The following is a 25,250-nucleotide window of genomic DNA, read 5'->3' on the forward strand; positions in this document are numbered from 1 at the left end:
GGGTCAGCTGGGGCCATCATCAGCAAACAGGATACATGTTCAAGGTCAGCTAGGGCCAACATCAGCACACAAGATACATGTTCAGGGTCTGCTGGGACCAACATCAGCACACAGGACACATGTTCAGGGTCTGCTGGGGCCAACATCAGCACACAAGATACATGTTCAGGGTCTGCTGGGACCAACATCAGCACACAGGATACATGTTCAGGGTCTGCTGGGGCCAACATCAGCACACAGGATACATGTTCAGGGTCAGTTAGGGCCAACATCAGCACACAGGATACATGTCCATGGTCAGCTAGGGCCATCATCAGCACACAGGATACATGTTCAGGGTCAGTTAGGGCCAACATCAGCACACAGGATACATGTTCAGGGTCAGCTGGGGACAACATGAGCACACAGGATACATGTTCAGGGTCAGCTGGGGACAACATGAGCACACAGGATACATGTTCAGGGTCAGTTAGGGCCAACATCAGCACACATGATACATGTCCATGGTCAGCTAGGGCCATCACCAGCACACAGGATACATGTTCAGGGTCAGCTGGGGCCAACACCAGCACACAGGATACATGTTCTCTCTGTGTTTTGCTTTTCTCTCAAAATCCAAAAACATCCTGCTGGGTGAATTGGCTCCAGTGGGTGTGAGATACTGGATTTTGCACTGTTGGGTGTATTGATAGCATTTATTTCCCGCCTCTTGGTTCCTGATTTTCTGCATTAACCTTAGGTTTGGTTCCAAAACCGACGAGCCAAATGGCGCAAAGTAGAGAAAACCTCCATTAAGAGTGTAAAGAAGACAGTCCCTGGCTCAGTGGGGATGTGTCACCCTGAGAACGCTGCTCGCTCTTCTTCTGCAATTCCCCGGCCAGAAACTGTATCATTCGCAGTTACTTCCGGACATCACCCCTATGGTCCAGGCATCAGGACTAGGTGAGGGAACCAGATGGTTTCTTAAATACTTCTTGACTTCCCTTTCCTCTTCACCGACCTCCCTAACACCACATACATGCCAACATTTACAAGGCCAAATTGGGGACATTTAAGCATGTTACACCGGAATACCTGGGAGTGCCCACAAAATGTTCTTGACTGCCCCCAGACCGAACACGCCGCGCTCCTGGGCATGGTCTTGTTAAGCAGAGCCCCTTTTGGAGTCTGGTTCTCTGTTGGCAAGTATGACATCCACCCACAAGTGATGGCATTTACTCTCTCCATCTCTGTCTTTCAGGTTGTCCCTGGTGCCCGGCACTCTTCTTCAGAGGACTCAGTCCGTGGACATCTCCTCCCAGCACAGCACCTCCTGCACTTCAACTAGCAGCAGCTCAGGTGGGTACATGGATGTGGCTTTATGCATGCCCAGGGTTGCCACTTGTGGCTCTAGCGGCATCTTCTTTCATCCCCTGACTTCTCCATGCCTAGCCAAGCAAGAATCCCAGAACACAACCCATCTGTGAACCTTCCTGCCTGACTTTTCTTGTCCAGTGCTGATCCCTGACCGCAGACTCAGGCACAGGAAGCTGCCCATACATGAGGGCGCCTGCTGATCGGCTTCTCGCATGTTACTTCCTGAGGGTCCTAATACAAATATGCAAATAAGCTCTGCACCAGAGTTAAAAAAAGTGTCATTCCAATTGCATCTTGTGGTGCTGGCCACTGTATGAGTTAATGCCCGACCCTTTAGCAAGCCTGATAGCAGCACCAAGTATGTGAGCCAATTTGTAAATAGCTGTTTTGGGTTCTTGCTCCTCATCAGGAAGGAGCAGGGTACAGGTTGTGGGCTGCCTTTGACAGAGGTCTTGGGAGTACACTGGTTTGATTGCTATAAAGGTCAAACATTGCTTTAAGCCAGATTCAGACACCTGTATAGAGAAACGGGCCCGTTATATCCACAAATTGCATGCCTATCTCCGTATATATAGCACACTGGCTATAATATAATCTGCTCGTCTGAACGAGCCCTTATGGGAATTGATAGGGTGGCTACTAGTGATGAGCGAATCTATCAAGATACAAAGTCAGCTAAAAAAAGTCGGTTTCCGTTGAATTTAAAAGTTGATTTGCAGGATTTCAATGATCTGAAAACATTTGGATAGTGGTGAATCAGAATTTTTTACAGAACTAGAGGCGAATTTGATGTTTTGATAGCAATTGGCTCTTGTAGGTGCCTCCAATATGAGCTACCGAAGCTCGTAATCCTAGATAATGTAAGTGACCCAAAAAGGCAGTGTATCAATAGAAAAAAACAGAGGAGGGGAGTATCTGCCAGGACAAAATGATTCATGCCAATTATTAAAATATAATAAACTTTCTTAAATACAATTCATAAAAAAAAACAATGGACAGATAATCCCGGCGATTCAAACAACCCCTTCACTACTTATGACGTACAGTACAGACCAAAAGTTTGGGGACACCTTCTTATTTAAAAATTCCAAAATGGTATCAATAAAAACATCAACTCATAGCGCAAAAAGTAACCCCTCACCCAGCCCCGGATTCCGAAAAATGGAGACTCTACAGAAAATAGCACAATGTTTTTTTTCTTCCTACGAACTTTGTATTATTATTTCACCACTTAAATAAAAAAAAGAATCTATACGTGTTTGGTATCTGCGTACTCGTACTGACCTGCAGAATCATAATGGCAGGTCAGGTTTAGCATTTAGTGAAAGTAGTAAATAAAAATCCCCAAAAACCATTGTAGAATTGCTCTTTTTTGAAATTTCACCGCACTTGAAATGTTTATCCTGTTTTCCTTTACAATATATGGTATAATAAATGGTGTCGTTCAAAAGTACAACTCCGTCCTGTAAAAAAAAACAAGACCTCGTATGGCCATGTTGATGGGGAAAATAAAAAAAGTTATGGCTCAGGGAAAAAGGGGAGAAAAAAATGAAAAAGGAAAATCGCCAGGTCGTGAAGGGGTTAAAATTGATGGGTGAAAATAGGAAAAAACCTAAGATAGAAACAAAATGAACTCTGCTGTAAAGAAGCAAAAAGCATTATTAGGGCATATAAATAACACTGGGTACTTGGTAAATAATGATTTTCATTTTTTTATTTTTTTTTTTAAAGTGTAAAAGCCATCCCACCACGACAAGGTGACTTTGTCGAGACGGTTCTAACCTCTAATATTAAAAACTTTCCATGTGTCAAAAATCTCCTAAATATGAATAAGGGCTGAGCAGGATCGGTGCCCAACTTTGGATTCCCAGCAATGGGAAGCTATTTAAACATAATGCCCAGCCCAAAAAATTGGACGTCATGTCCTTGTCTGCACGTGCACAAAACCTAAAGCAGGACCCAAAAAAATAAACTGGAGTATAAGTTGGTATACAGGCAACGTGTAAGAGCATGTTCACACAGGCCATTAACCCCTTTCTGCCATTGGACGTACTATTCCGTCCATGTGGGGTGGGCCCTAATTCCCAAGGATGGAATAGTACGTCCAGCACGATCGGCCGCGCTCACGGGGGGAGCGCGGCCGATCTCGGCCGGGTGTCAGCTGCCTATCGCAGCTGACATCCGGCACTATGTGCCAGGAGCGGTCACGGACCGCCCCCGGCACATTAACCCCCGGCACACCGCGATCAAACATGATCGCGGTGTGCCGGCGGTACAGGGAAGCATCGCGCAGGGATGGGGCTCCCTGCGGGCTTCCCTGAGACCCCTGGAGCAACGCTATGTGATCGCGTTGCTGCGAGGGTCTCCTACCTCCTATCCATACAGGCTCCGGATCCAAAATGGCCGCGGGCTGCATCCGGGTCCTGCAGGGATTACTTCCGGGTGCCGTGCAGGTGCTTGTAAGCCTGCACGGCTGTAAGTGAGATCGGTGATCTGACAGAGTGCTGTGCACACTGCCAGATCAACGATCTGTAATGTCCCCCCCTGGGACAAAGTAAAAAAGAAAAAAAAAATTCCTAAATAAAAAAAATATATATATTATTCCCATAAATACATTCCTTTATCTAAATAAAAAAAATCAAACAATAAAAGTACACATATTTAGTATCGCCGCGTCCGTAACGACCCGACCTATAAAACTATATCACTAGTTAACCCCTTCAGTGAACACCGTAAAAAAAAAAAAAAAAAAACGAGGCAAAAAACAACGCTTTATTCTCATACCGCCAAACAAAAAGTAGAATAACACGCGATCAAAAAGACGGATATAAATAACCATGGTACCGCTGCAAACGTCATCTTGTCCTGCAAAAAACGAGCTGCCATATAGCATCATCAGCGAAAAAATAAAAAAGTTATAGTCCTCAGAATAAAGCGATGCCAAAATAATTTTTTTTTTCTATAAAATAGTTTTTATCGTATAAAAGCACCAAAACATAAAAAATGATATAATTGAGGTATCGCTGTAATCGTACTGACCCGAAGAATAAAACTGCTTTATCAATTTTACCAAACGCGGAACGGTATAAACGCCTCCCCCAAAAGAAATTCATGAATAGCTGGTTTTTGGTCATTCTGCCTCACAAAAATAGGAATAAAAAGCGATCAAAAAATCTCCCATGCCCGAGCATGTTACCAATAAAAACGTCAACTCGTTCCGCAAAAAACAAGACCTCACATGACTCTGTGGACTTAAATATGGAAAAATTATAGCTCTCAAAATGGCTAGGGTTAGGGTTGGGGCTAGGGTTGGGGCTAGGGTTGGGGCTAGGGTTGGGGCTAGGGTTGGGGCTAGGGTTGGGGCTAGGGTTAGGGTTGGGGCTAGGGTTAGGGTTGGGGCTAGGGTTAGGGTTAAGGCTACAGTTAGGGTTGGGGCTAAAGTTAGGGTTAGGGTTGGGGCTAAAGTTAGGGTTAGGGTTTGGATTACATCTATGGTTGGGATTAGGGTTAGTGGTGTGTCTGGGTTAGAGGTGTGGTTAGCGTTACTGTTGGGATTAGGGTTAGGGGTGTGTTTGGATTAGGGTTTCAGTTATAATTGGGGGGTTTCCACTGTTTAGGCACATCAGGGGCTCTCCAAACGCGACATGGCGTCCGATCTCAATTTCAGCCAATTCTGCGTTGAAAAAGTAAAACAGTGCTCCTTCCCTTCCGAGCTCTCCCGTGCGCCCAAACAGGGGTTTACCCCAACATATGGGGTATCAGCGTACTCGGAATACATTGGAGAACAACTTTTGGGGTCCAATCTCTGCTGTTACCCTTGGGAAAATACAAAACTGGGGGCTATAAAATAATTTTTGTGGAAAAAATATATTTTTAATTTGCATGGCTCTGTGTTATAAACTGTAGTGAAACAATTGGGGGTTCAAAGCTCTCAACACATCTAGATGAGTTCCTTAGGGGGTCTACTTTCCAAAATGGTGTTACTTGTGGGGGGTTTCTACTGTTTAGGTACATTAGGGCCTCTGCAAACGCAACGTGACGCCTGCAGACCAATCCATCTAAGTTTGCATTCCAAATGGCGCTCCTTCCCTTCCGAGCCCTCCCATGCGCCTAAACGGTGGTTCCCCCCCACATATGGGGTATCAGCGTACTCAAGACAAATTGGACAACAACTTTTGGGGTCCAATTTCTCCTGTTACCCTTGGGAAAATACAAAACTGGGGGCTAAAAAATCATTTTGGGGGGAAATTTTTTTTTTTATTTTCACGGCTATGCGTTATAAACTGTAGTGAAACACTTGAGGGTTCAAAACTCTCACAACACATCTACATGAGTTGCTTAGGGAATCTACTTTCCAAAATGGTGTCACTTGTGGGTTTTTTTAACTGTTTAGGTACATTAGGGCTCTGCAAACGCAATGTGACGCCTGCAGACCATTCCATCTAAGTCTGCATTCAAAATGGCACTCCATCCCTTCCGAGCCCTCCCATGCGCCCAAACAGTGGTTCCCCCCCACATATGGGGTATCAGCGTACTCAGGACAAATTGGACAACAACTTTTGGGGTCCAATTTCTCCTGTTACCCTCAGGAAAATACAAAACTGGGGGCTAAAAAATAATTTTTGTGGGAAAAAAATGTTTGTTTTATTTTTACGGCTCTGCATTATAAACTTCTGTGAAGCAGTTGGTGGGTCAAAGTGCTCACTACACCTCTAGATAAGTTCCTTAGGGGGTCTACTTTCCAAAATGGTGTCACTTGTGGGGGGTTTCAATGTTTAGGCACATTAGTGGCTCTCCAAACGCAACATGGCATCCCACCTCAATTCCTGTCAATTTTGCATTGAAAAGTCAAACGGCGCTCCTTCCCTTCTGAGCTCTCCCATGCGCCCAAACAGTGGTTTAACCCCACATATGGGGTATCAGCGTACTCAGGACAAATTGTACAACAACTTTTGGGGTCCAATTTCTTCTCTTACCCTTGGGAAAATAAAAAATTGGGGGCGAAAAGATCATTTTTGTGAAAAAATATGATTTTTTATTTTTACGGTTCTGCATTATAAACTTCTGTGAAGCACTTGGTAAGTCAAAGTGCTCACCACACCTCTAGATAAACTCCTTAGGGGGTCTACTTTCCAAAATGGTGTCACTTGTGGGGGGTTTCAATGTTTAGGCATATCAGGGGCTCTCCAAACGCAACATGGCGTCCCATCTCAATTCCAGTCAATTTTGCATTGAAAAGTGAAATGGCGCTCCTTCGCTTCCGAGCTCTGTCATGCGCCCAAACAGTGGTTTACCCCCACATATGGGGTATCGGCGTACTCAGGACAAATTGTACAACATCTGTTGGGGTCCATTTTCTCCTGTTACCCTTGGTAAAATAAAACAAATTGGAGCTGAAGTAAATTTTGTGTGAAAAAAAAGTTAAATGCTCATTTTTATTTAAACATTCCAAAAATTCCTGTGAAACACCTGAAGGGTTAATAAACTTCTTGAATGTGGTTTGGAGCATCTTGAGGGGTGCAGTTTTAGAATGGTATCACACTTGGGTATTTTCTATCATATAGACCCCTCAAAATGACTTCAAATGAGATGTGGTCCCTAAAAAAAAATGGTGTTGTGAAAATGAGAAATTGCTGGTCAAATTTTAACCCTTATAACTTCCTAACAAAAAAAAATTTTAGTTCCAAAATTGTGCTGATGTAAAGTAGACATGTGGGAAATGTTACTTATTAAGTATTTTGTGTGACATATCACTGTGATTTAGTTGCATAAAAATTCAAAGTTGGAAAATTGCGAAATTTTCAAACTTTTCGCCAAATTTCCGTTTTTTTCACAAATAAATGCAGGTAATATCAAAGAAATTTTACCACTATCATGAAGTACAATATGTCACGAGAAAACAGTGTCAGAATCACCGGGATCCGTTGAAGCGTTCCAGAGTTATAACCTCATAAAGGGACAGTGGTCAGAATTGTAAAAATTGGCCCGGTCCATAACGTGCAAACCACCCTTGGGGGTGAAGGGGTTAAACAGACAAAACCTAAGGTAGAAATAAAATGAACATATACCCTTTTGTAAGTAAAAAGCAATAGTGCATGAAAATAACACTGGGTACTTAGTAAATGCTGTTTTTTATTTAAAAAAATAAGCGTAAAAGCCATCACACCAACGCCAAGGTGTACCCCGTCGGGATGGTCCTAACTTCTAGTATTAAAGTGAACCTGTCACTATGTTTGAATGATAAGAGATACGGCCACCACCTTTCAAGCCTGATATACAGCATTCTATAATGCTGTATATCTGCCCCAAACCCGACCTGTAAGACAGGAAATACAGCTTTTATTATGCTCACCTGAGGGGCAGTCCAGTCCGAGGGGTGATGCAGATCCTAGTGCAGCACCTCCCTTCTTCTTGTGATGATGCCCTCCTTCTTGCTTCATGTGGATGAGGCATCCCTACGTCATACACAGTCTCCGCGGCGTCATGCTCCTGTGCAGGCGTACTTCGCTGCCATGATGAAGGCACAGTAAAGTTCTGCAGTGTGCATGCGCCGGGGCTCTTTGACCTTTCCCAGCCCCTGTGCACTGCAGTACTTTGCTCTGCTCTTAATGGGGCAGAGAAGTACACCTGCACAGGATCGCAATACCCGGGTGTCTGTGTGGATTTCACAGGGACGCGTCATCCACATGAAGCAAGAAGGAGGTTGGCATCACAAGAAGAAGAGGCGCAGGACCAAGACCAGTGACACCCCTCGGACTGGACCGCACCGCAGGTGAGTATAATAAAAGCTCCTCCTCTTCTCTTGCAGGTCAGGTTGAGGGCAGATATGCACTATTATACACTACTCAAAAAAATAAAGAGAACACTAAAATCCCACATCCTAGATATCACTGAATGAAATATTCCAGTTGCAAATCTTTATTCATTACATAGTGGAATGTATTGAGCACAATAAAACATAAAAATGATCAATGTAAATCAAAATTAATATCCCATGGAGGTCTGAATTTGGAATGATGCTCAAAAGCAAATTACAGGCTGATCCAACTTCAGTGGAAATGCCTCAAGACAAGGAAATGATGCTCAGTAGTGTGTGTGGCCTCCACGTGCCTGTATGACCTCCCTCCAATGTCTGGGCATGCTCCTGATCAGGCGGCGGATGGTTTCCTGAGGGATCTCCTCCCAGACCTGGACTAAAGCATCTGCCAACTCCTGGACAGTCTGTGGTGCATCGTGACATTGGTGGATGGAGCGAGACATGATGTCCCAGAGGTGCTCAATCGGATTTAGGTCTGGGGAACGGCTGGCCAGTCCATCGCTTCAATGCCTTCCTCATGCAGAAACTGCTGACACACTCCCACCACATGAGGTCTGGCATTGTCCAGCATTAGGAGGAACCCAGGGCCAACCGCACCAGCATATGATCTCACAAGGAGTCTGAGGATCTCATCTCGGTACCTAATGGCAGTCAGGCTACCTCTGGTGAGCACATGGAAGGCCGTGCAGCCCTCCAAAAAAATGCCACCCCACACCATTACTGACCCACTGCCAAACCGGTCATGCTGAAGGATGTTGCAGGCAGCAGATCGCCCTCCACGGCATCTCCAGACTCTGTCACGTCTGTCACATGTGCTCAGTGTGAACCTGCTTTCATCTGTGAAGAGCACAGGGTGCCAGTAGAGAATTTGGCAATCCTGGTGTTCTGTGGCAAATGCCAAGCGTCCTGCACGGTGTTAGGCTGTGAGCACAACCCCCATCTGTGGACATCGGGCACTCAGACTGTTCTCATGGAGTCGGTTTCTAACCATTTGTGCAGACACGTGCACATTTGTGGCCTGCTGGAGGTCATTTTGCAGGGTTCTGGCAGTGCTCCTCCTGTTCCTCCTTGCACAAAGGCTGAGATAACGGTCCTGCTGCTGGGTTGTTGCCCCCGTACGGCCCCCTTCACGTCTCCTGGTGTACTGGCCTGTCTCCTGGTAGCGCCTCCAGCCTCTGGACACTACGCTGACAGACACCGCAAACCTTCTTGCCACAGCTCGCATTGATGTGCCATCCTGGATGAGCTGCACTACCTGAGCCACTTGTGTGGTTTGTAGAGTCCGTCTCATGCTATCACGAGTGTGAAAGCACAACCAACATTCAAAAGTGACCAAAACATCAGCCAGAAAGCATTGGTACTGAGATGTGGTCTGTGGTCCCCACCTGCAGAAGCACTCCTTTATTGAAGGTGTCTTGATAATTGCCAACAATTTCCATCTGTCGTCTATTCCATTTGCACAACAGCATGTGAAATTGATTGTCAATCAGTGTTGCTTCCTAAGTGGACAGTTTGATCTCACAGAAGTTTGAGTTACTTGGAGTTATATTCTGTTGTTTAAGTGTTCCCTTATTTTTTTGAGGAGTGTAGAATGCTGTATATCAGCTCTGAAAGGTGATCGTCTTATATCAGCCAAACCTGGTGACTTTAAAACCTTACTATGTGTCAAAAATATTGTTCTGTCTGTTTAATGTCCCGTGTGAACACGCTCCTTAACAGTGCATGTTACTGTGCATGACCTATGGTAATCAATACTTTTCATTCTTTAGGGTCAAGTCTCGGCTCTCCAGGGGCCATTTACCTACCACCGCCCCAGGAATATCCTCCCACATTCCACAGCCCACCGCCGCTGAGACGTGCCGGGCTGCCTATGTCTATGGCCTTCAACCACAGCAATCACATGGTTCCTCTGATGCTGGACACCCCAGACAACTCTGGCACACCATCCAACGGCGACATCTTCACTTATAATATCCAAGAGTATGTATTGTCTGAGTATGAATTGTGAGCTGACTTCTCAGCATTAATGGTGAAATGGCTCCTTTAACTCCTTATTGCATATAGACTGAGCCCATATCACGCGCGGCAAATGACAACAGCGTTACACAGTAGGTATCTGCCTTTAACAAGCCGCAACCGGAGCCAGTCAACTATTAGATGCTGCTGTCAATCACAGTCAGTGGTTCCCTTTGGCCCCCCACAACATATCCATGATGGGGCACCTGATGAAAGTCCCCATGGCTATCACCTTGAATCTCCTATGAAGCAAAAATTAATAATTGCCATGTCCTTGAGGGGATAAAAATACAACCTTTACCCTTTTTAATTTTTTTCTAGTCTGAATTTTGTATTTTTTCTCCTTGCAGATGCTCAGCACCAGAGACCATGTCTGCATCCATGAGGTATGGCCCACAGTTCTATTATCAAAGTAACCAATTGGGACCTTTCCAGATGCCCCACTACTCCCAGTACCAGCGCCTTCCAGTGCACAGTCTTACACCAACTTCTCCCGAAGACACCGCTTTCCTTGCCGTGCCTGCCAGCAGCACTGGCATGCTGGCATATGGAAACCCAGGAAGCTACATGCAGGGGCGACCGGCCGGTCACATCGTGCTCCAGCCAGGCACAGGTAACCTTACAATATTTTCTATGGTATAGGTCCCATGATGGTGCTACGTGGTGGGCACACAGCCCTGGAGCTGTCATACCTCTCTATATGTCAATCCTTGCATGGTCAGTAGGCAGTTCAGGCAATAAGTGCTGGCTCTAGGCAAAAGGTTGGGGATGGAAATGTAGACCGTAATATCCTGGATTTTGGTGGCCACGCAACCAAACAGGTGCACACAAAAAAGATGGAAGTCATTGGGATGGGCAAATTGACATGTGGTATGGGCCATTAGATTGGTGTGTAGGCCCTTTCCCAGGCTTTTTAAGACTTGGCACCAATTCCAGACAACACCTGGTAGACGGACATCACCTCGCTCCTGTGGATGTTGAATAACTCAAACTTTCCTTTATGCCATATATTGTATATTCATTCTGCTCCGAGTTCAGCTTAACCCTCAAGTCGTGAAAAGTTTTGCAACTTTTTAAAATAATATTTCAATTATTCTTAGCCTTGATTGAAAATTTCTTCTTGCTCTCAGTGAATGGGAAGATTGTTGTTTACAGCCGGAGACTTAATGGGTTCCTTTCATCTTGGACAGAGTATGCTATAAATGTCTGCTAGATACAGATGCCGCTTCTGGGACTTACATCTTTGGTAGAAAATGAGGGTCCAAAGACTCTCCCTGGAAATGGTGAGATGGCCCCTGCTGCATCCAGGCAAGGAATGGATGTATAAGTGGCCACGCTTGTGCTTGGCTCTCTATTCATTTAAGTACAAGTTATGGATCAGGGTTTGTACAACGTTAGAAAGCTAATCTGCAGAACTGGGCTGTGCAGTGCCCTATCTAAATGTATGGGCGTTCCCATACATTTAACATGCGTTTAACTCGCATAGAATTCAATGGAGAGCCCTGCAGTGCCACCTTTTTACCTATTTTCCCTGTGGATGGTGGATCCACATCCATCAGACATTTTCCGCACATCTTACTCCAATGTGGGGATACCTTTAAAGTTTCCCCGCTTCATCACATACTGTGTCAGCTCTGATCTCTGCTGCTTAACCACTTAAATGTCACTAATAGAGATTGACAGCAGCATGTAAGTACCACCATCCTGGTGGGGCATCGGTTCGGGTGCACATCTGACATCAGTGACGCAATTGCAACCGAAACTTTCTGAAGAACCCTATTACCGCCAACTTGGTGCTTGTGTGAAGTTCTCAAAGAACATGACATTCCCCATATAATGAAACACAAAGGTATTGCAGTATATAGAAAAACCGATCAAATGGCTAAATAAAATAAGTAAAAAATAAAGTAAAAAAAAATATTATTATTACTTATTATTATAGCACCATTTATTCCATTGTGCTTTACAATCTGAAAAGGAGTGTACATAATAAAAACGAGTACAGTATTCTTAAACGATAAAAGTCATGACTGGTAAAGTAGGATAGAGGCCCCTGCCCACGAGGAAATACTCTAAAAACTTAAATGACTCCACTTTTTACCCATCCAAATATAAATTATAAAAATAGAAAACAAGCAGATTTGGCATTGTTGAGTCCAGGAAAGTCTCCTCTATCAAAATATAAAAATAAAATGGTACCAATAAAAAGTACGGCATGGTGTGCAAAAACAAACCCTCACACGGCTACATCAATAGAATATTAAAAAAGTTACAGGTCTTGGAAACTACAATGCAAACCAAAATAATAATTTTATACAGAGGTATGATTTTTTAAACTATATATATATATATATATATATATATATATATATATATATATATATATATATATATATATATATATATATATATATATAGCAACAAAGGAAAATAAACACACCGGCGCTCCCAGGAAGATGAACTAGAAAGCTGCAGGTGCCTAGACAGCTACTGTGCTGACTCTGTCATATAGCAAAAGAAAATAATACGTGAATTAGGACACCGCGCTACCTAGATAGAACCGCACATGGGTATCAAAGTGAACGTCTGACTAGGCAGGACATACAGCACAATGAGAATAAGACTAATATCAGCACACCAATGAACGATAGTAAAAACAAAAACACAGGGAAAGCCAATGCAAGTGCCTATTATGGCCACAATATGACGTAAAAGTGTGTGACAGGTGTGTATAATAAAGAAATGCACACTTACTCAATAGTGGTGTAGCTACTGTGAAGGTGCTGGCATATACCAACAGAGACTGTCGCCGTCCTAATGGATCTTGGAACAGGATCACCAGCGGCCCAGGTATCTAGTGGTTCAATGTCCAGAACGGCAGCGCAGAGCGGCACAAACACCCGGTAGTATGGGGAGCGTCCTCCCTGGTGAATGTATGCCGCGCGCGCCTGGAGCGCCGCTGACCGGCACACGTGGGCCCTGACGAAGAAGGTCCGGAGACCTTCGAAACGCGTAGACTATTGTGGTCCTGTGCGGCACCCGTCCTTTGCTCCTTGTTCTTTTGCTTTTGGTGACGTCACCCAAATCACACGCCCCCTTCTTTCACCGCTGTTTGCAGCGGTTTTTTCCGGCCCACGTGTGCCGGTCAGCGGCGCTCCAGGCGCGCGCGGCATACATTCACCAGGGAGGATACCTGGGCCGCTGGTGATCCTGTTCCAAGATCCATTAGGACGGCGACAGTCTCTGTTGGTATATGCCAGCACCTTCACAGTAGCTACACCACTATTGAGTAAGTGTGCATTTCTTTATTATACATACCTGTCACACACTTTTACGTCATATTGTGGCCATAAGGGCTCATTTCCACTGGCGAGAGACAAATCGGTCCGTAATCTGGACCGAAAAAACGGATGTAACGTATGCGAGTGTCATGCGAGTGCAATGCGAGTGCAATGCGATTTTTAATCGCATCATCCGTATGACATCCGTATTGCTGTCCGATTTTTACGCACCAGTGTCCTTTGAAAAGCCGGCAAATCAGTGCTGTGTACAGTAAAATCACACTGACAGGTTAGAATAGAGTAGATATATGCACATAGAATGTGTGTATATACATATATATATGTCAGTGAGACACCTATATATGTATATTTATATTTAATGCAGCGCTAGATAGCATAAAAGCCGCTAATTCAATTGCCGGCTTTTGCTCTCTCCTTCACAAACCCGACAGGATATGAGACATGGTTTACATACAGTAAACCATCTCATATCCCCTTTTTTTTTGCATATTCCACACTACTAATGTTAGTAGTGTGTATGTGCAAAATTTCAGCGCTGTAGCTGCTGAAATAAAGGGTTAAATGGCGGAAAAAATTGGCGTGGGCTCCCGCGCAATTTTCTCCGCCAGAGTGGTAAAGCCAGTGACTGAGGGCAGATATTAATAGCCAGGAGAGGGTCCATGGTTATTGGCCCCCCGTGGCTACAAACATCTGCCCCCAGCCACCCCAGAAAAGGCACATCTGGAAGATGCGCCTATTCTGGTACTTGGCCACTCTCTTCCCACTCCCTGTAGCGGTGGGATATGGGGTAATGAAGGGTTAATGCCACCTTGCTATTGTAAGGTGACATTAAGCCAGATTAATAATGGAGAGGCGTCAATTATGACACCTATCCATTATTAATCCAATTGTATGAAAGGGTTAAAAAACACACACACACATGATTTAAAAGTATTTTAATGAAATAAACACAGCGGTTGTTTTAATAATTTATTGCTCTCTCAATCCATCAGCAACACCCTCGCTTGGAAAAATAATAAACGCACAAGATACATACCTTCTGATGTCCTATCACGTCCAACGAGGTAATCCATCTGAAGGGGTTAACTAATATTACAGGCACGAGCTGCGATAAACCACTCGCTCGTGCCTGTAATCCCCGGGTGCTGAAAGGAAAGCAGTGATCTATACTTACATTGAGTCGCGATGATGCGCCCCTGCTGGATGTTCTCATGAACTGCAGCCTGGGAACTTTTTCCCACGCTCCAGGTCATATGAGGACATCCACCAGGGGGCGCATCACCGCGACTGAAGGAAATGTAGGTCATTGACCTACATTTCATTCATTCGCCGGGGATTACAGGCACGAGCACAGCTGCATTTAGCAGGGCTCCTGCCTGTAAAATAATTAACCCCTTCAGATGGATTACCTCGTGGGACGTGACGGTTCAGCTGAGGGTATGTATCTTGTGCGTTTATTATTTTTCCAAGCGAGGGTGTTGCTGATGGATTGAGAGAGCAATAAATTATTAAAACAACCGCTGTGTTTATTTCATTAAAATAATTTTTAATCATGTGTGTGTGTTTTTTAACCCTTTCATACAATTGGATTAATAATGGATAGGTGTCATAATTGACGCCTCTCCATTATTAATCTGGCTTAATGTCACCTTACAATAGCAAGGTGGCATTAACCCTTCATTACCCCATATCCCACCGCTACACGGGAGTGGGAAGAGAGTGGCCAAGTGCCAGAATAGGCGCATCTTCCAGATGTGCCTTTTCTGGGGTGGCTGGGGGCAGATGTTTTTAGCCAGGGGGGGCCAATAACCATGGACCCTCTCCTGGCTATTAATATCTGCCCTCAGTCACTGGCTTTACCATTCTGGCGGAGAAAATTGCGCGGGAGCCCACGCCAATTTTTTCCGCCATTTAACCCTTTATTTTAGCAGCTACAGCGCTGAAATTTTGCACATACACACTACTAACATTAGTAGTGTGGAATATGCAAAAAAAATGGGGATATGAGATGGTTTACTGTATGTAATCATGTCTCATATCATGTCGGGTTTGTGCAGGAGAAATGCAAAGCCGGCAATTGAATTACCGGCTGTTCACAGATATCGCGCTGAATGAAATATAAATACAGAATATATATATATGTGTCTCAATGACATATCTCTCTCTATATATACTGTATATATGTTTTCCCGAACATTTGAGCACATAAATCCATTAGATGTCGGTTTTGCAAGCTTGCGAGAAAATCTCGGCATACGGATGTCACACGGATGTCACACGGATCATTTGATGCGAGGAAATCGCATCCTCGCACTGCACACGGATCACTGTTTTTGAAACATTTGTGCGATTCTCGGCCGTGAAAAACGGACCGTTTTTTTATACGTTAAGTGTGTCCCCGGCCTTATTCTCATTGTGCTGTATGTCCTGCCTAGTCAGACGTTCACTTTGATACCCATGTGCGGTTCTATCTAGGTAGCGCGGTGTCCTAATTCACGTAATATATATATATATATATATATATATATATATATATATATATATATATATATATATATATATATATATATATACCGGTGTGTGTATGTATATATATATATATATATATATATATATATATATATATATATATATATATATATATATATATATATATATATATATATATATATATATACTGAGAAAACTAAGATAAACAAAATAAATAATATCGGTAGTGCGTTATTTTCACCATTTTACTACTCTTGGAATGTTTTTTCCTTTTGTACATTATATAGAAAACTGAATGAAATTCAGAGCTATGACTCTTTCCACAAAAAAAAAACCAAAACCTCTTGTGGCTATGTAGAAGAAAACAAAATATTATGAGTCTTGAGAGAAGGGTATAAAAAAAAAAAAAACTGCAAAAAAAGAAAATTGGCCGTGTCTGTAGGGGGTTAAATTCCATACTGACTTATTATTTCTCACAGCTGAGGGTTTGTTTCAGTTGTGCACAGTGTAGAAAATTTTCTGTAAGGTTAAAACATCAAAAGCAACAAATCACTTCTCCTATCCTGAGAATTTGTTACTATGTATCAGTCTCTGTTTAGACTGGATGCAATTTTTGCTTTCAGAAACTTTCTGAACGTTTCCCTTAACCTGGGATCCCCCTTTCTTCTGTTTGTCTGGATCTCCTGTGCTTGGCCCACGCCTCAGCTGTCCTGCAGACAATAGCCGATTGTTCTAAACAATGGGTGATTGTCAGCAGCGGTGACGAAGATCTCCTCCATGTTGAGTCCTAACATGCCAGCCACAATGTGAGCACACACTTCGCAGCTCTCCAGTCTGGAGAGGATGGGAGCTCGCCTCTCGGAGGCTTTATTCAAAAAGGCGAAATAAAAAAAATAAGTAATTTATGAATAAAATGTGAAATTAAATTGCTAAAAAACAAAAACAAAGTGGGAGAACTAGGAAACCCTTCTATACGGTAATGTAACATTTCCACAACTTTCTAATACTCTTTCAATTTTTCATCAATTTCTGCTTATTGTGTGTGAATGGAAACATTCTTATAAATATCATGAGACTCTTCTGCATTTTTAATTGTGTCCCTCCGCAGCCAATTTATGTTTTTGGGCCCCTTCTTCCTAGGGCCATAACTTTATTTTTCCATATACAATCACGACCGAAAGTGTTGACACCCTTGAAATTGTTCCAGAAAATAAAATATTTTTCCACGAAAATTACTGCAGCTACACATGGTTTGTTATACACGTTTATTTCTTTTGTGTGTATTGGAACCACACACAAAAAAAGAAAGAAAAATGAAAATTGGACATAATTTCACCCCAAACCCCCCCAAAATGGGCCGGACAAAATTGTTGGCACCCGCAACTTATTTGGTTGCACCCTTTAGAATACATAACGGCAATCAATCACTTCCTATAACCATCAACAAAAATTAAAATTACCTGGAAACATGATCCATAAGATCAGTATGAAAAAAAAGAAAATGAGACACAGAAACATCAGGAATCGCAACAAACAAAGCAAAAAGAAAAAAAACAAAAAAAAAACGAGCATGTATAAAACACAGGTTTTAAAAAAGGCACAAATAGAATAATGTATTAGGTGCATACAAAAAAAGACACAAAACACATAAAATTGAGAAAAAAAACAGGTGCAAAGATGATAATGAATCGCGGCCATAGTCTATAAACTATAGTTTGGGTTTTTTTGCTGTTGTTTTTTTAAGAACAAAAAATATTAGAAAAACATGTTGGGTTTCCTCGACTCCTGTTTGTGAGTTGTCTGGTATTGCTGATGGAGCGGAGCTGCAATTCCACACGTAACCTCTGGGTAGGGGTGGCAGTGTTTTTGGAAGAATTTACTTTATTTTTCTCTCTCTGGTCAATCCTTTTAATAACTGTGAAACTTAAATGTGCTGCACCGTGTGACTGATTTTGAATCCTGGGCCCCTGCTCCTATGGGGATGTTTCTGTAGATTATGTGCCTCTTGCTGTTTTTCTGCCACCACTGCCCTCTTTGCTACAGGCGGACTTTCCTTTCACCCTTCTCCATGGAATGATATGTATATACAGGGTGCGCCGTATACCTGCCCTCAGACAGGAAATGTGCCCAGCGTGCCGGAGCAGCCCCAGTACTCCCAGTTCAAAGCCACCGTTCTGCAGCAGCCTCAGAAACCCCCAGCGACGAGCCAGGAGATCACCGAGACAGCGGAGGTGGAAGACACCGACAATGAGACACATGGTATCCGTCATATGTGCCCAAAAGTGACCGCTAATGAGACCATGTAATGACAACCAGAATGCCCCGAATGGACTGTCCCCACCTTAGAAACGTCATAATAACAACCAGAGTGCCCCTGTAGACTGGGCCCACCATAGACATCTCACAATGACAGCCAGAGTGCCCCCATAGACTGGGCCCACCATAGACACCTCATAATTGCAACCAGAGTGCCCCCATAGACTGGGCCCACCATAGACACCTCATAATGACAACCAGAGTGCCCCCATAGACTGGGCCCACCATAGACACCTCATAATGACAACCAGAGTGCCCCCATAGACTGGGCCCACCATAGACACCTCATAATGACAACCAGAGTGCCCCCATAGACTGGGCCCACCATAGACGTCTCAGAATGACAACCAGAGTGCCCCAATAGACTTGGCCCACCATAGACACCTCATAATGACAACCATAATGCCCCAATAGACTTGGCCCACCATAGACATCTCATAATGACAACCATAATGCCCCAATAGACTTGGCCCACCATAGACATCTCATAATGACAACCAGAGTGCCCCCATAGACTGGGCCCACCATAGACACCTCATAATGACAACCATAATGCCCCAATAGACTTGGCCCACCATAGACATCTCATAATGACAACCATAATGCCCCAATAGACTTGGCCCACCATAGACATCTCATAATGACAACCAGAGTGCCCCCATAGACTGGGCCCACCATAGACCCCTTATAATGGCAACCAGATTGCCCCCATAGACTGGGCCCACCATATAGATGCTTCATGACAACCAGAATGCCCCCATTGACTAGGCCCACCATATAGATGCCTCCTGACTATCAGAGTGCCCCCATAGACTGGGCCCACAATAGACACCTCATAATGACAGCCAGAATGCCCCCATAGACTTGGCCCACAATAGACACCTCATAATGACAGCCAGAGTGCCCCCATAGACTAAGCCCACAATAGACACCTCATAATGACAGAATGCCCCATAGATGGTGAGCAGTTAGTATGCCCAGAGACTGGGTGTTTCCACATTGGTGATGCCACCGTGCCCCCTCAGATAAGTCATGCTTTCCATACAGTTGAAACCACCAGTTGTGGTGCCCTTAAAGCCTGTGGCAGCCACAGTGCCCCCACAGCCGGTGATGAGCTAGCCCTTCATTCAAATGCTCTATAGTAACATTTGGCCCTGTCGTCTTCAGTCTTCTCTCATCTTTGGGACCACGTGAAATACAAAATATATTCTAAGTTTTGCCACCTGTCATATTTAACCTCCTGTATCTTTCTTGCTTCCAGCTCTTGATAAAGATGGAGCTTCCTCCCTGTGATCTCCTTGGCCAGATCTGAGTTATTGAGCTGCTCTGTGATGTGAGCCAGCCTCGCCACGTGGATGAGATGACGGCCGGTGTCCGCACACGGTTTATTTATTTTCTTTTTTTTCTTTCAGTTCATGTTTAAGAGATGGTTATTTATTTTGAGTTGGTAGCGCACTTCAATAAATATGCGTTTTGTTGATGTTTTGGTGTGAATTTCTTGTACTTTTGCCTCAAACACATTAAAACCTCTGAGGCGCTGGGTGAGCTTTATCCTTACTGGAGGAAGCAACCTGAACAGTGAAACAAGTATGAAGGAACCGCCCAAAACTGTCCCCAAGAAAGGTGCAAACCCGACGGTACAACTGTAGTCTGTGTCCAAGCCAGAGAATGCTTCCCAGGTGAAGCTGGCGTCAAAGCCAGGTAATCGTCTCTCGACCGGGCATTATACTCTCTCGGCCGGGCATTGACCCCTCTCACAAGGCACGGTCCCCTCTCAGCTGGGCATGGTCCTCCCTCAGCCGGCCATTGTCCCCTCTCAACTGGACGTTGTTCCCCTTCAGTCAGTCATTGTCTCCTAGAGCGGCCACCTGCCTCCATAATTGGTGACTGCCAATTGTGCTGAGCAGTTACCCCAATTCATAGACTGTGCAGGTGGCGCGGACCGGAAGACATCCACAAGATGCAGGTCAGCAGCTATGTGTGCCTGCTGTACCTCACCATAAAATAAAAGACCTTGCACTCAACTTAAATGCTCTAGTGAGATATTTAATGTAGTACTCGACAAAACGTTTCGGTCCAACATACAGGACCTTCATCAGTTACTACAACAAAAGGTGAAACACCAAAATTATATACATGAATATAAATACCATACAAGAAAAAGAAAAAAAAGAGAAAAAAACAAAGTATATACAACAACTTTATAATAGGTATGATGTCTCTGAGCAATAGAAAGACACGTCATGGTTAGACCATAGAATTTTTTTGGACATTTCGTCCCGCAGGAAGAGATATACCACTAATATCTGGTGCCGATATAGGTAGAAGGTGGGTATAGGGGGGAAAATAATAAAACTCATAACGTACCGTACTGCTAGAAAATTTGTGGAAGAAAGAGACTAGCGTGTCTCTAGGCACACGTTTAAACAGCGTCTGTGACAGACAAAAGTATAGTGGTGACCCCAACTATATGTGTTACGTATACGTGTACTGAAAAAAGTCAGTGGGGAGGCGTACCTGCAATGGAATGTGATGAGAGACCAGACCTTCTGGAAAAGGATAAGTGAGAACAATTAGAACTGTCCATTGCAAGCTCTGCAGCGGCTATTGCCGCTAGTGAAGTGCATCTCTAAAGCGTCATTACCTGGTGACAGATGTTGCGTGGGTATGTGCCCGGTTCAGACGCGGTATCCCCCGCTCGTCTGATGAGTGCTGTGGGCGTGCGCGCTATAATAGAGAAGGGGGCGTTCCCAGTGGTGCCTCCCGGCAAATAGGAGTATAGTATGTGGGCGGAAGTGACGTCGTCGGTAGCGTCCGAGCGTGTCACTCAAGACGCTGTGTGTAACACACTAATGTTGCTGAACCGGCAAATGCAGCAGGTCTGGACGAAATAGCGTCCGTGTGGTGCCTAACTGCGGCGGTAACAGTTCCGCCTGAAAGGGGGTACGTCCATGGAATAGGGGAAGTTTCCTAGAGGGGAGGTGCATAATAATAGGATAAATAGACAGTATGATGGTAATACGAGTACGTGAGGCACAGCAGGTGTAGGTGGACTATGCCAGTGGACCGGTATTCATGCGAAGAGGTGACAGCAAGAATGGTGCACAAAAAGGCTTCAGTAGAGGCAGCTCTAAAATAAAGAGAATTACATGTTAGAAGAAGGAACACATAAGATACACCATATCTTAGATCATCCCACCAATATACACTCATCATGCAGGTCCTTTAAACAGTCCTTTAAGACAATGTGGTATAAACTGATATATAGCAAAACTGGTACATTAAAACAGAGTGTCAGCTAAGGACAGACTATAACAAGACCATAGATATACCAGGTATCGGATATACAATTGGCTACAACAGATATTGCGCTGGTACTTGGAGAAACTACTATATGAATGCAGTACCTGGATATGTAACGCAAGGTATAGGGGTGCCGGAGTCCAACATGTATCTGGAGCCTTAAGTACAACATAACCAAAGTACAAATGTTATTATAGAAAAGCTGCCAAATCGTACTCTCTGTTAAGGCCCTTCGGGTATAGGGTTTCCAAAGTATGGATCCAGAAAGCCTCCCTACGCTTGAGTCGGGTTATCCTGTTGCCTCCCCTTCTTGGTGGAGGTATGTGCTCTATAACCTGAAATTTAAGTTGAGAGATGCTATGGCCTAAGGTGGTAAAGTGTGAGGGGATGGGTAGCAGCAAGTGCTTACAACGTATGGTAGATTTATGTTTGGAGATTCGATCGCGGATAGCCTGCGTTGTCTCTCCCACATAAAGCAAGCCACATGGGCATTTTATTAGATAGACAACCCAAGATGAGTCACAGGTAAAGAAATCTGGAACATGAAATGTTTTGCCCGAGTGTGGATGATGGAACGTAGGACCTTTGAGGACATTGTGACACTGGGAGCAATGGAGACAGGGGAAAGTCCCCTTTCGAGGATTTTGTAGGAATCGTTGGCGTGGTATAGATTTATTGGTGCCTACGTCCGCTCTTACTAATGAATCCTTGAGGTTGGGGGCTCGTCTGAAGCAGGGGAGAAAAGGCTCCCGGAATTCAGGGACCTCTGGGTGGCCGTTTGTAAGCAAGTGCCAATGTTTGCGTATAGACTTATGCAGAACATAGGCAAAGGGATGAAAGGAATGGACAAAAGGGACCCGATTAGAAGATCTACTGGGTCTAGGTAGAGAAGGTACTAGTGCGTTTTGGAGTACTGTGGTGGGATAGCCACGTTGGGAGAATTTGGACGCCATTTCTTGTAGTCTGTGAGGACGGAGATCAGGATCAGACACTATCCTAGTGACTATGAAATTGAGATTTAGGGATGGATCTTTTTGTGGAGGGAGGATGGAAGCTAGAGAAATGTAATAAGCTATTACGGTCCGTACTTTTTGTGTACAGATCCGTAGAAATAGAACCGTCTGGTTTCAGTATTACCATTGTGTCCAGGAAGTTTAACCTATGTGGATCATGCGACATCGTGAATGAGATGCCTGGCCAGGCCGTGTTAAGCCACTCAAAAAAGGAAGCCAGGGCTTCCAATGAGCCCCCCCATATGCAGAAGATGTCATCTATGTAGCATCTCCAGAGGAGAACGTTGGAGACAAAGAGCGGATTCTTATAGATGGTACACTCCTCGAAGTCCGCCATATAACAATTTGCATAGGGGGGCGCTACATTGGAGCCCATCGCGGTGCCGCGGATCTGGAGGTAAAAGTCATCCTGAAACATAAAATGGTTGTACGTGAGAATAATGGTTAAAAGTTCTATACATAGGTTGACCTGATCTCCATGTAGGCCAGAATGGGTTAGAAGCTTATGCACTGAATTGATGCCCTCTATGTGTGGGATTGACGTGTATAGATCTTTGACGTCCATGGTGACAAGGAACGCATTGGGTGGAATGTTGGGCAGGTCCTTCAGGACCCCAAGGAATGCCCCTGTATCAAGAATAAAAGATTTGGATTTCTGTATTATTGGCGTCAGGATTTTCTCCAGATACACAGCCAAAGGAGAAAGTATAGAGTCCGTGGAGGCCACTATGGGCCTCCCCGGTGGTTTTTCGAGGTTCTTGTGTATCTTGGGGATGGTGTAAAACACCGGAATGACCGGATTAGAGTTGGTGAGAAAATCACATGTCTTAGTGGCTAAAATGCCAAGAGATGTATATCTCAGAAGAACGTCTGAGATTTTTAGACGTATAGATGCCGTGGGATCCCTTGGGAGCTTGTGGTAAATAGACGTGTAATTTAACTGTCGGGAAATTTCACTTAAGTAATCGGTTTTGTTCATAACCACAAGGGCACCCCCCTTATCGGCTGGTTTTATTACTATACTATTGTCCTCCTGAAGACCTCGTAGGGCCTGTCGTTCGGTGGTTGTCAAATTCTGAGGGTAAAAAAGTCTACCTCTATCTATGTCTTCCCTTAGATGGTGAAAGGAGTCTTGAACAAATCCAATAAAAGTCTCCATAGCGTGTGAGCCATGTGGGGGCCTAAAGTGGCTTTTCTTATGTAACCCCAGACTTTGTGATGACAGAATATTGGGAGAGGTAGTTGTTTGAGAGGAAGACGGGATAGTATCTGGGATGTTAGAAAAATGTGCTTTCAGTCTAAGTGAACGAAAAAAGCGTTGGAGATCCATCTCCAAATCGAAGGTGTGACACCGGTATATAGGACAGAAGGACAACCCCTTCTGTAAAACCTTGTACTCTGCCACCCCCAAAGTTCTGTCCGAAATGTTGATTACCAATAGATTGGTACCTGAGATCTCGTGATCCTCATTTGGTCTGGAGTTTGTCCTGCGTCCATGGCCCCGCCTCGTTGTCTTCTTCGTGGAGGGCGTTGTCGTAGTCCTAAAAAACGGGAAGGGCCTGTTGAGGTTGCGTTCTGCTCCTGTTCTGAGCCGGAGGTGGAGTAGTCGAGAGAAGAACGAGGAATAGGGCGAGATAGGCACAGTGCCAGCTCCTTATTAATGTCTGTGTACATAGGTCAGAAAAGCTCCTGTGAGAATATGGTGGGGGCACATACTTTTCTCCACGTAGTGTGAACCTGGCTCTTAGCTTTGATATTACCTGAAGTGTTATCATAGGGCCATAAATGTATGTTTTCCCCATAGCTTTGGCCGCCATTATGGGTTATGTGGTAACTTTATGGCCATTTCAAACCAATCATGCAAAATCATTTTACATGTATTGATTTTTCTCCTCGGAAACACTTTTATTTACTCAGAGAAACGCCTCGGAGAGCAGCCATGCTGCTGACAGCACTCATACACATCATTTATAGAGGATTGTACATCTTTATTTCCACACTATCTTTGCTCGATAATGACAGCACTAGCCCTGACAGGCCTTATTTCTATCACGACTTCAGCCACACATAGCACAGCACAGATCGCCATTGTGCTTTCTGACTCTCTTGAAACTTCCTCCTTCTTTGTCGTCCTGAAAACCGCGGGAAAAACTGAAACAGACCAATCAGAGGAAAGCCCGCGAAAATCCTGTGACGTCGGGGCTTTGTCTCTGACGAGTAGGCGGAGGGAAGGACTGGCGACGCATGCGCAGTTGAGGAAATCGGCACATTCGCACAAGCACCGGAGGGATCGTGTTTGTACGGTGTGTGACGGGGAGACTCAGTCGCGGTGGAGCTCACCGCCATCTTCGGGCGCTGAATGCGATGAGCTCCGCCTCCAGCCGGGCTCCCCCGGTACCACAGCCTCGTCCACATCAGCAGCAGTAATATTATTGTTAATGACACCACGTGATTGAGTGGGCGTGACCGCCTCTACTTGACCGACAGGTGAGCATGACGTCATCATTCTGGTGGGGTACAGCGGTGTCGACTACTAGAGCGCATGCGTCACGTTGTGTAGCCCGGTAGGGCCCTAGCATGGGATTTAGTTTATGTTTCTGGGGGTCCTTTTTTTTTTCTTTTATAAATTATGGCAAA

General features: G+C 44.4%; 2 protein-coding genes across 4 annotated transcripts in view; both read left to right on the forward strand.

The window, feature by feature from the left end:
• NOBOX (NOBOX oogenesis homeobox) overlaps positions 1-19,778 on the forward strand; it is a 28,456-nt gene extending 8,678 nt beyond the window's left edge. The window contains exons 4-9 of one of the 3 annotated variants that reach the window (XM_077257018.1): positions 740-942; positions 1,241-1,338; positions 9,943-10,153; positions 10,540-10,802; positions 18,025-18,240; positions 19,559-19,778. In XM_077257018.1, the coding sequence (XP_077113133.1) occupies positions 740-942; positions 1,241-1,338; positions 9,943-10,153; positions 10,540-10,802; positions 18,025-18,240; positions 19,559-19,590 (1,023 nt within the window). In that variant the 3' untranslated portion in view covers positions 19,591-19,778. The remainder of the gene's footprint in view (positions 1-739; positions 943-1,240; positions 1,339-9,942; positions 10,154-10,539; positions 10,803-18,024; positions 18,241-19,558) is intronic. The other 2 variants (XM_077257019.1, XM_077257020.1) reach the window with 2 other exon arrangements.
• A 5,050-nt stretch (positions 19,779-24,828) lies between these two features.
• CASP2 (caspase 2) overlaps positions 24,829-25,250 on the forward strand; it is a 28,417-nt gene continuing 27,995 nt past the window's right edge. Inside the window, exon 1 of the mRNA XM_077258085.1 lies at positions 24,829-25,100. The gene's annotated coding sequence lies outside the window, so the exon portion shown is untranslated. The remainder of the gene's footprint in view (positions 25,101-25,250) is intronic.

This window comes from Ranitomeya variabilis, chromosome 4 (genome assembly GCF_051348905.1).
Source record: "Ranitomeya variabilis isolate aRanVar5 chromosome 4, aRanVar5.hap1, whole genome shotgun sequence".
Taxonomy (NCBI): domain Eukaryota; kingdom Metazoa; phylum Chordata; class Amphibia; order Anura; family Dendrobatidae; genus Ranitomeya; species Ranitomeya variabilis.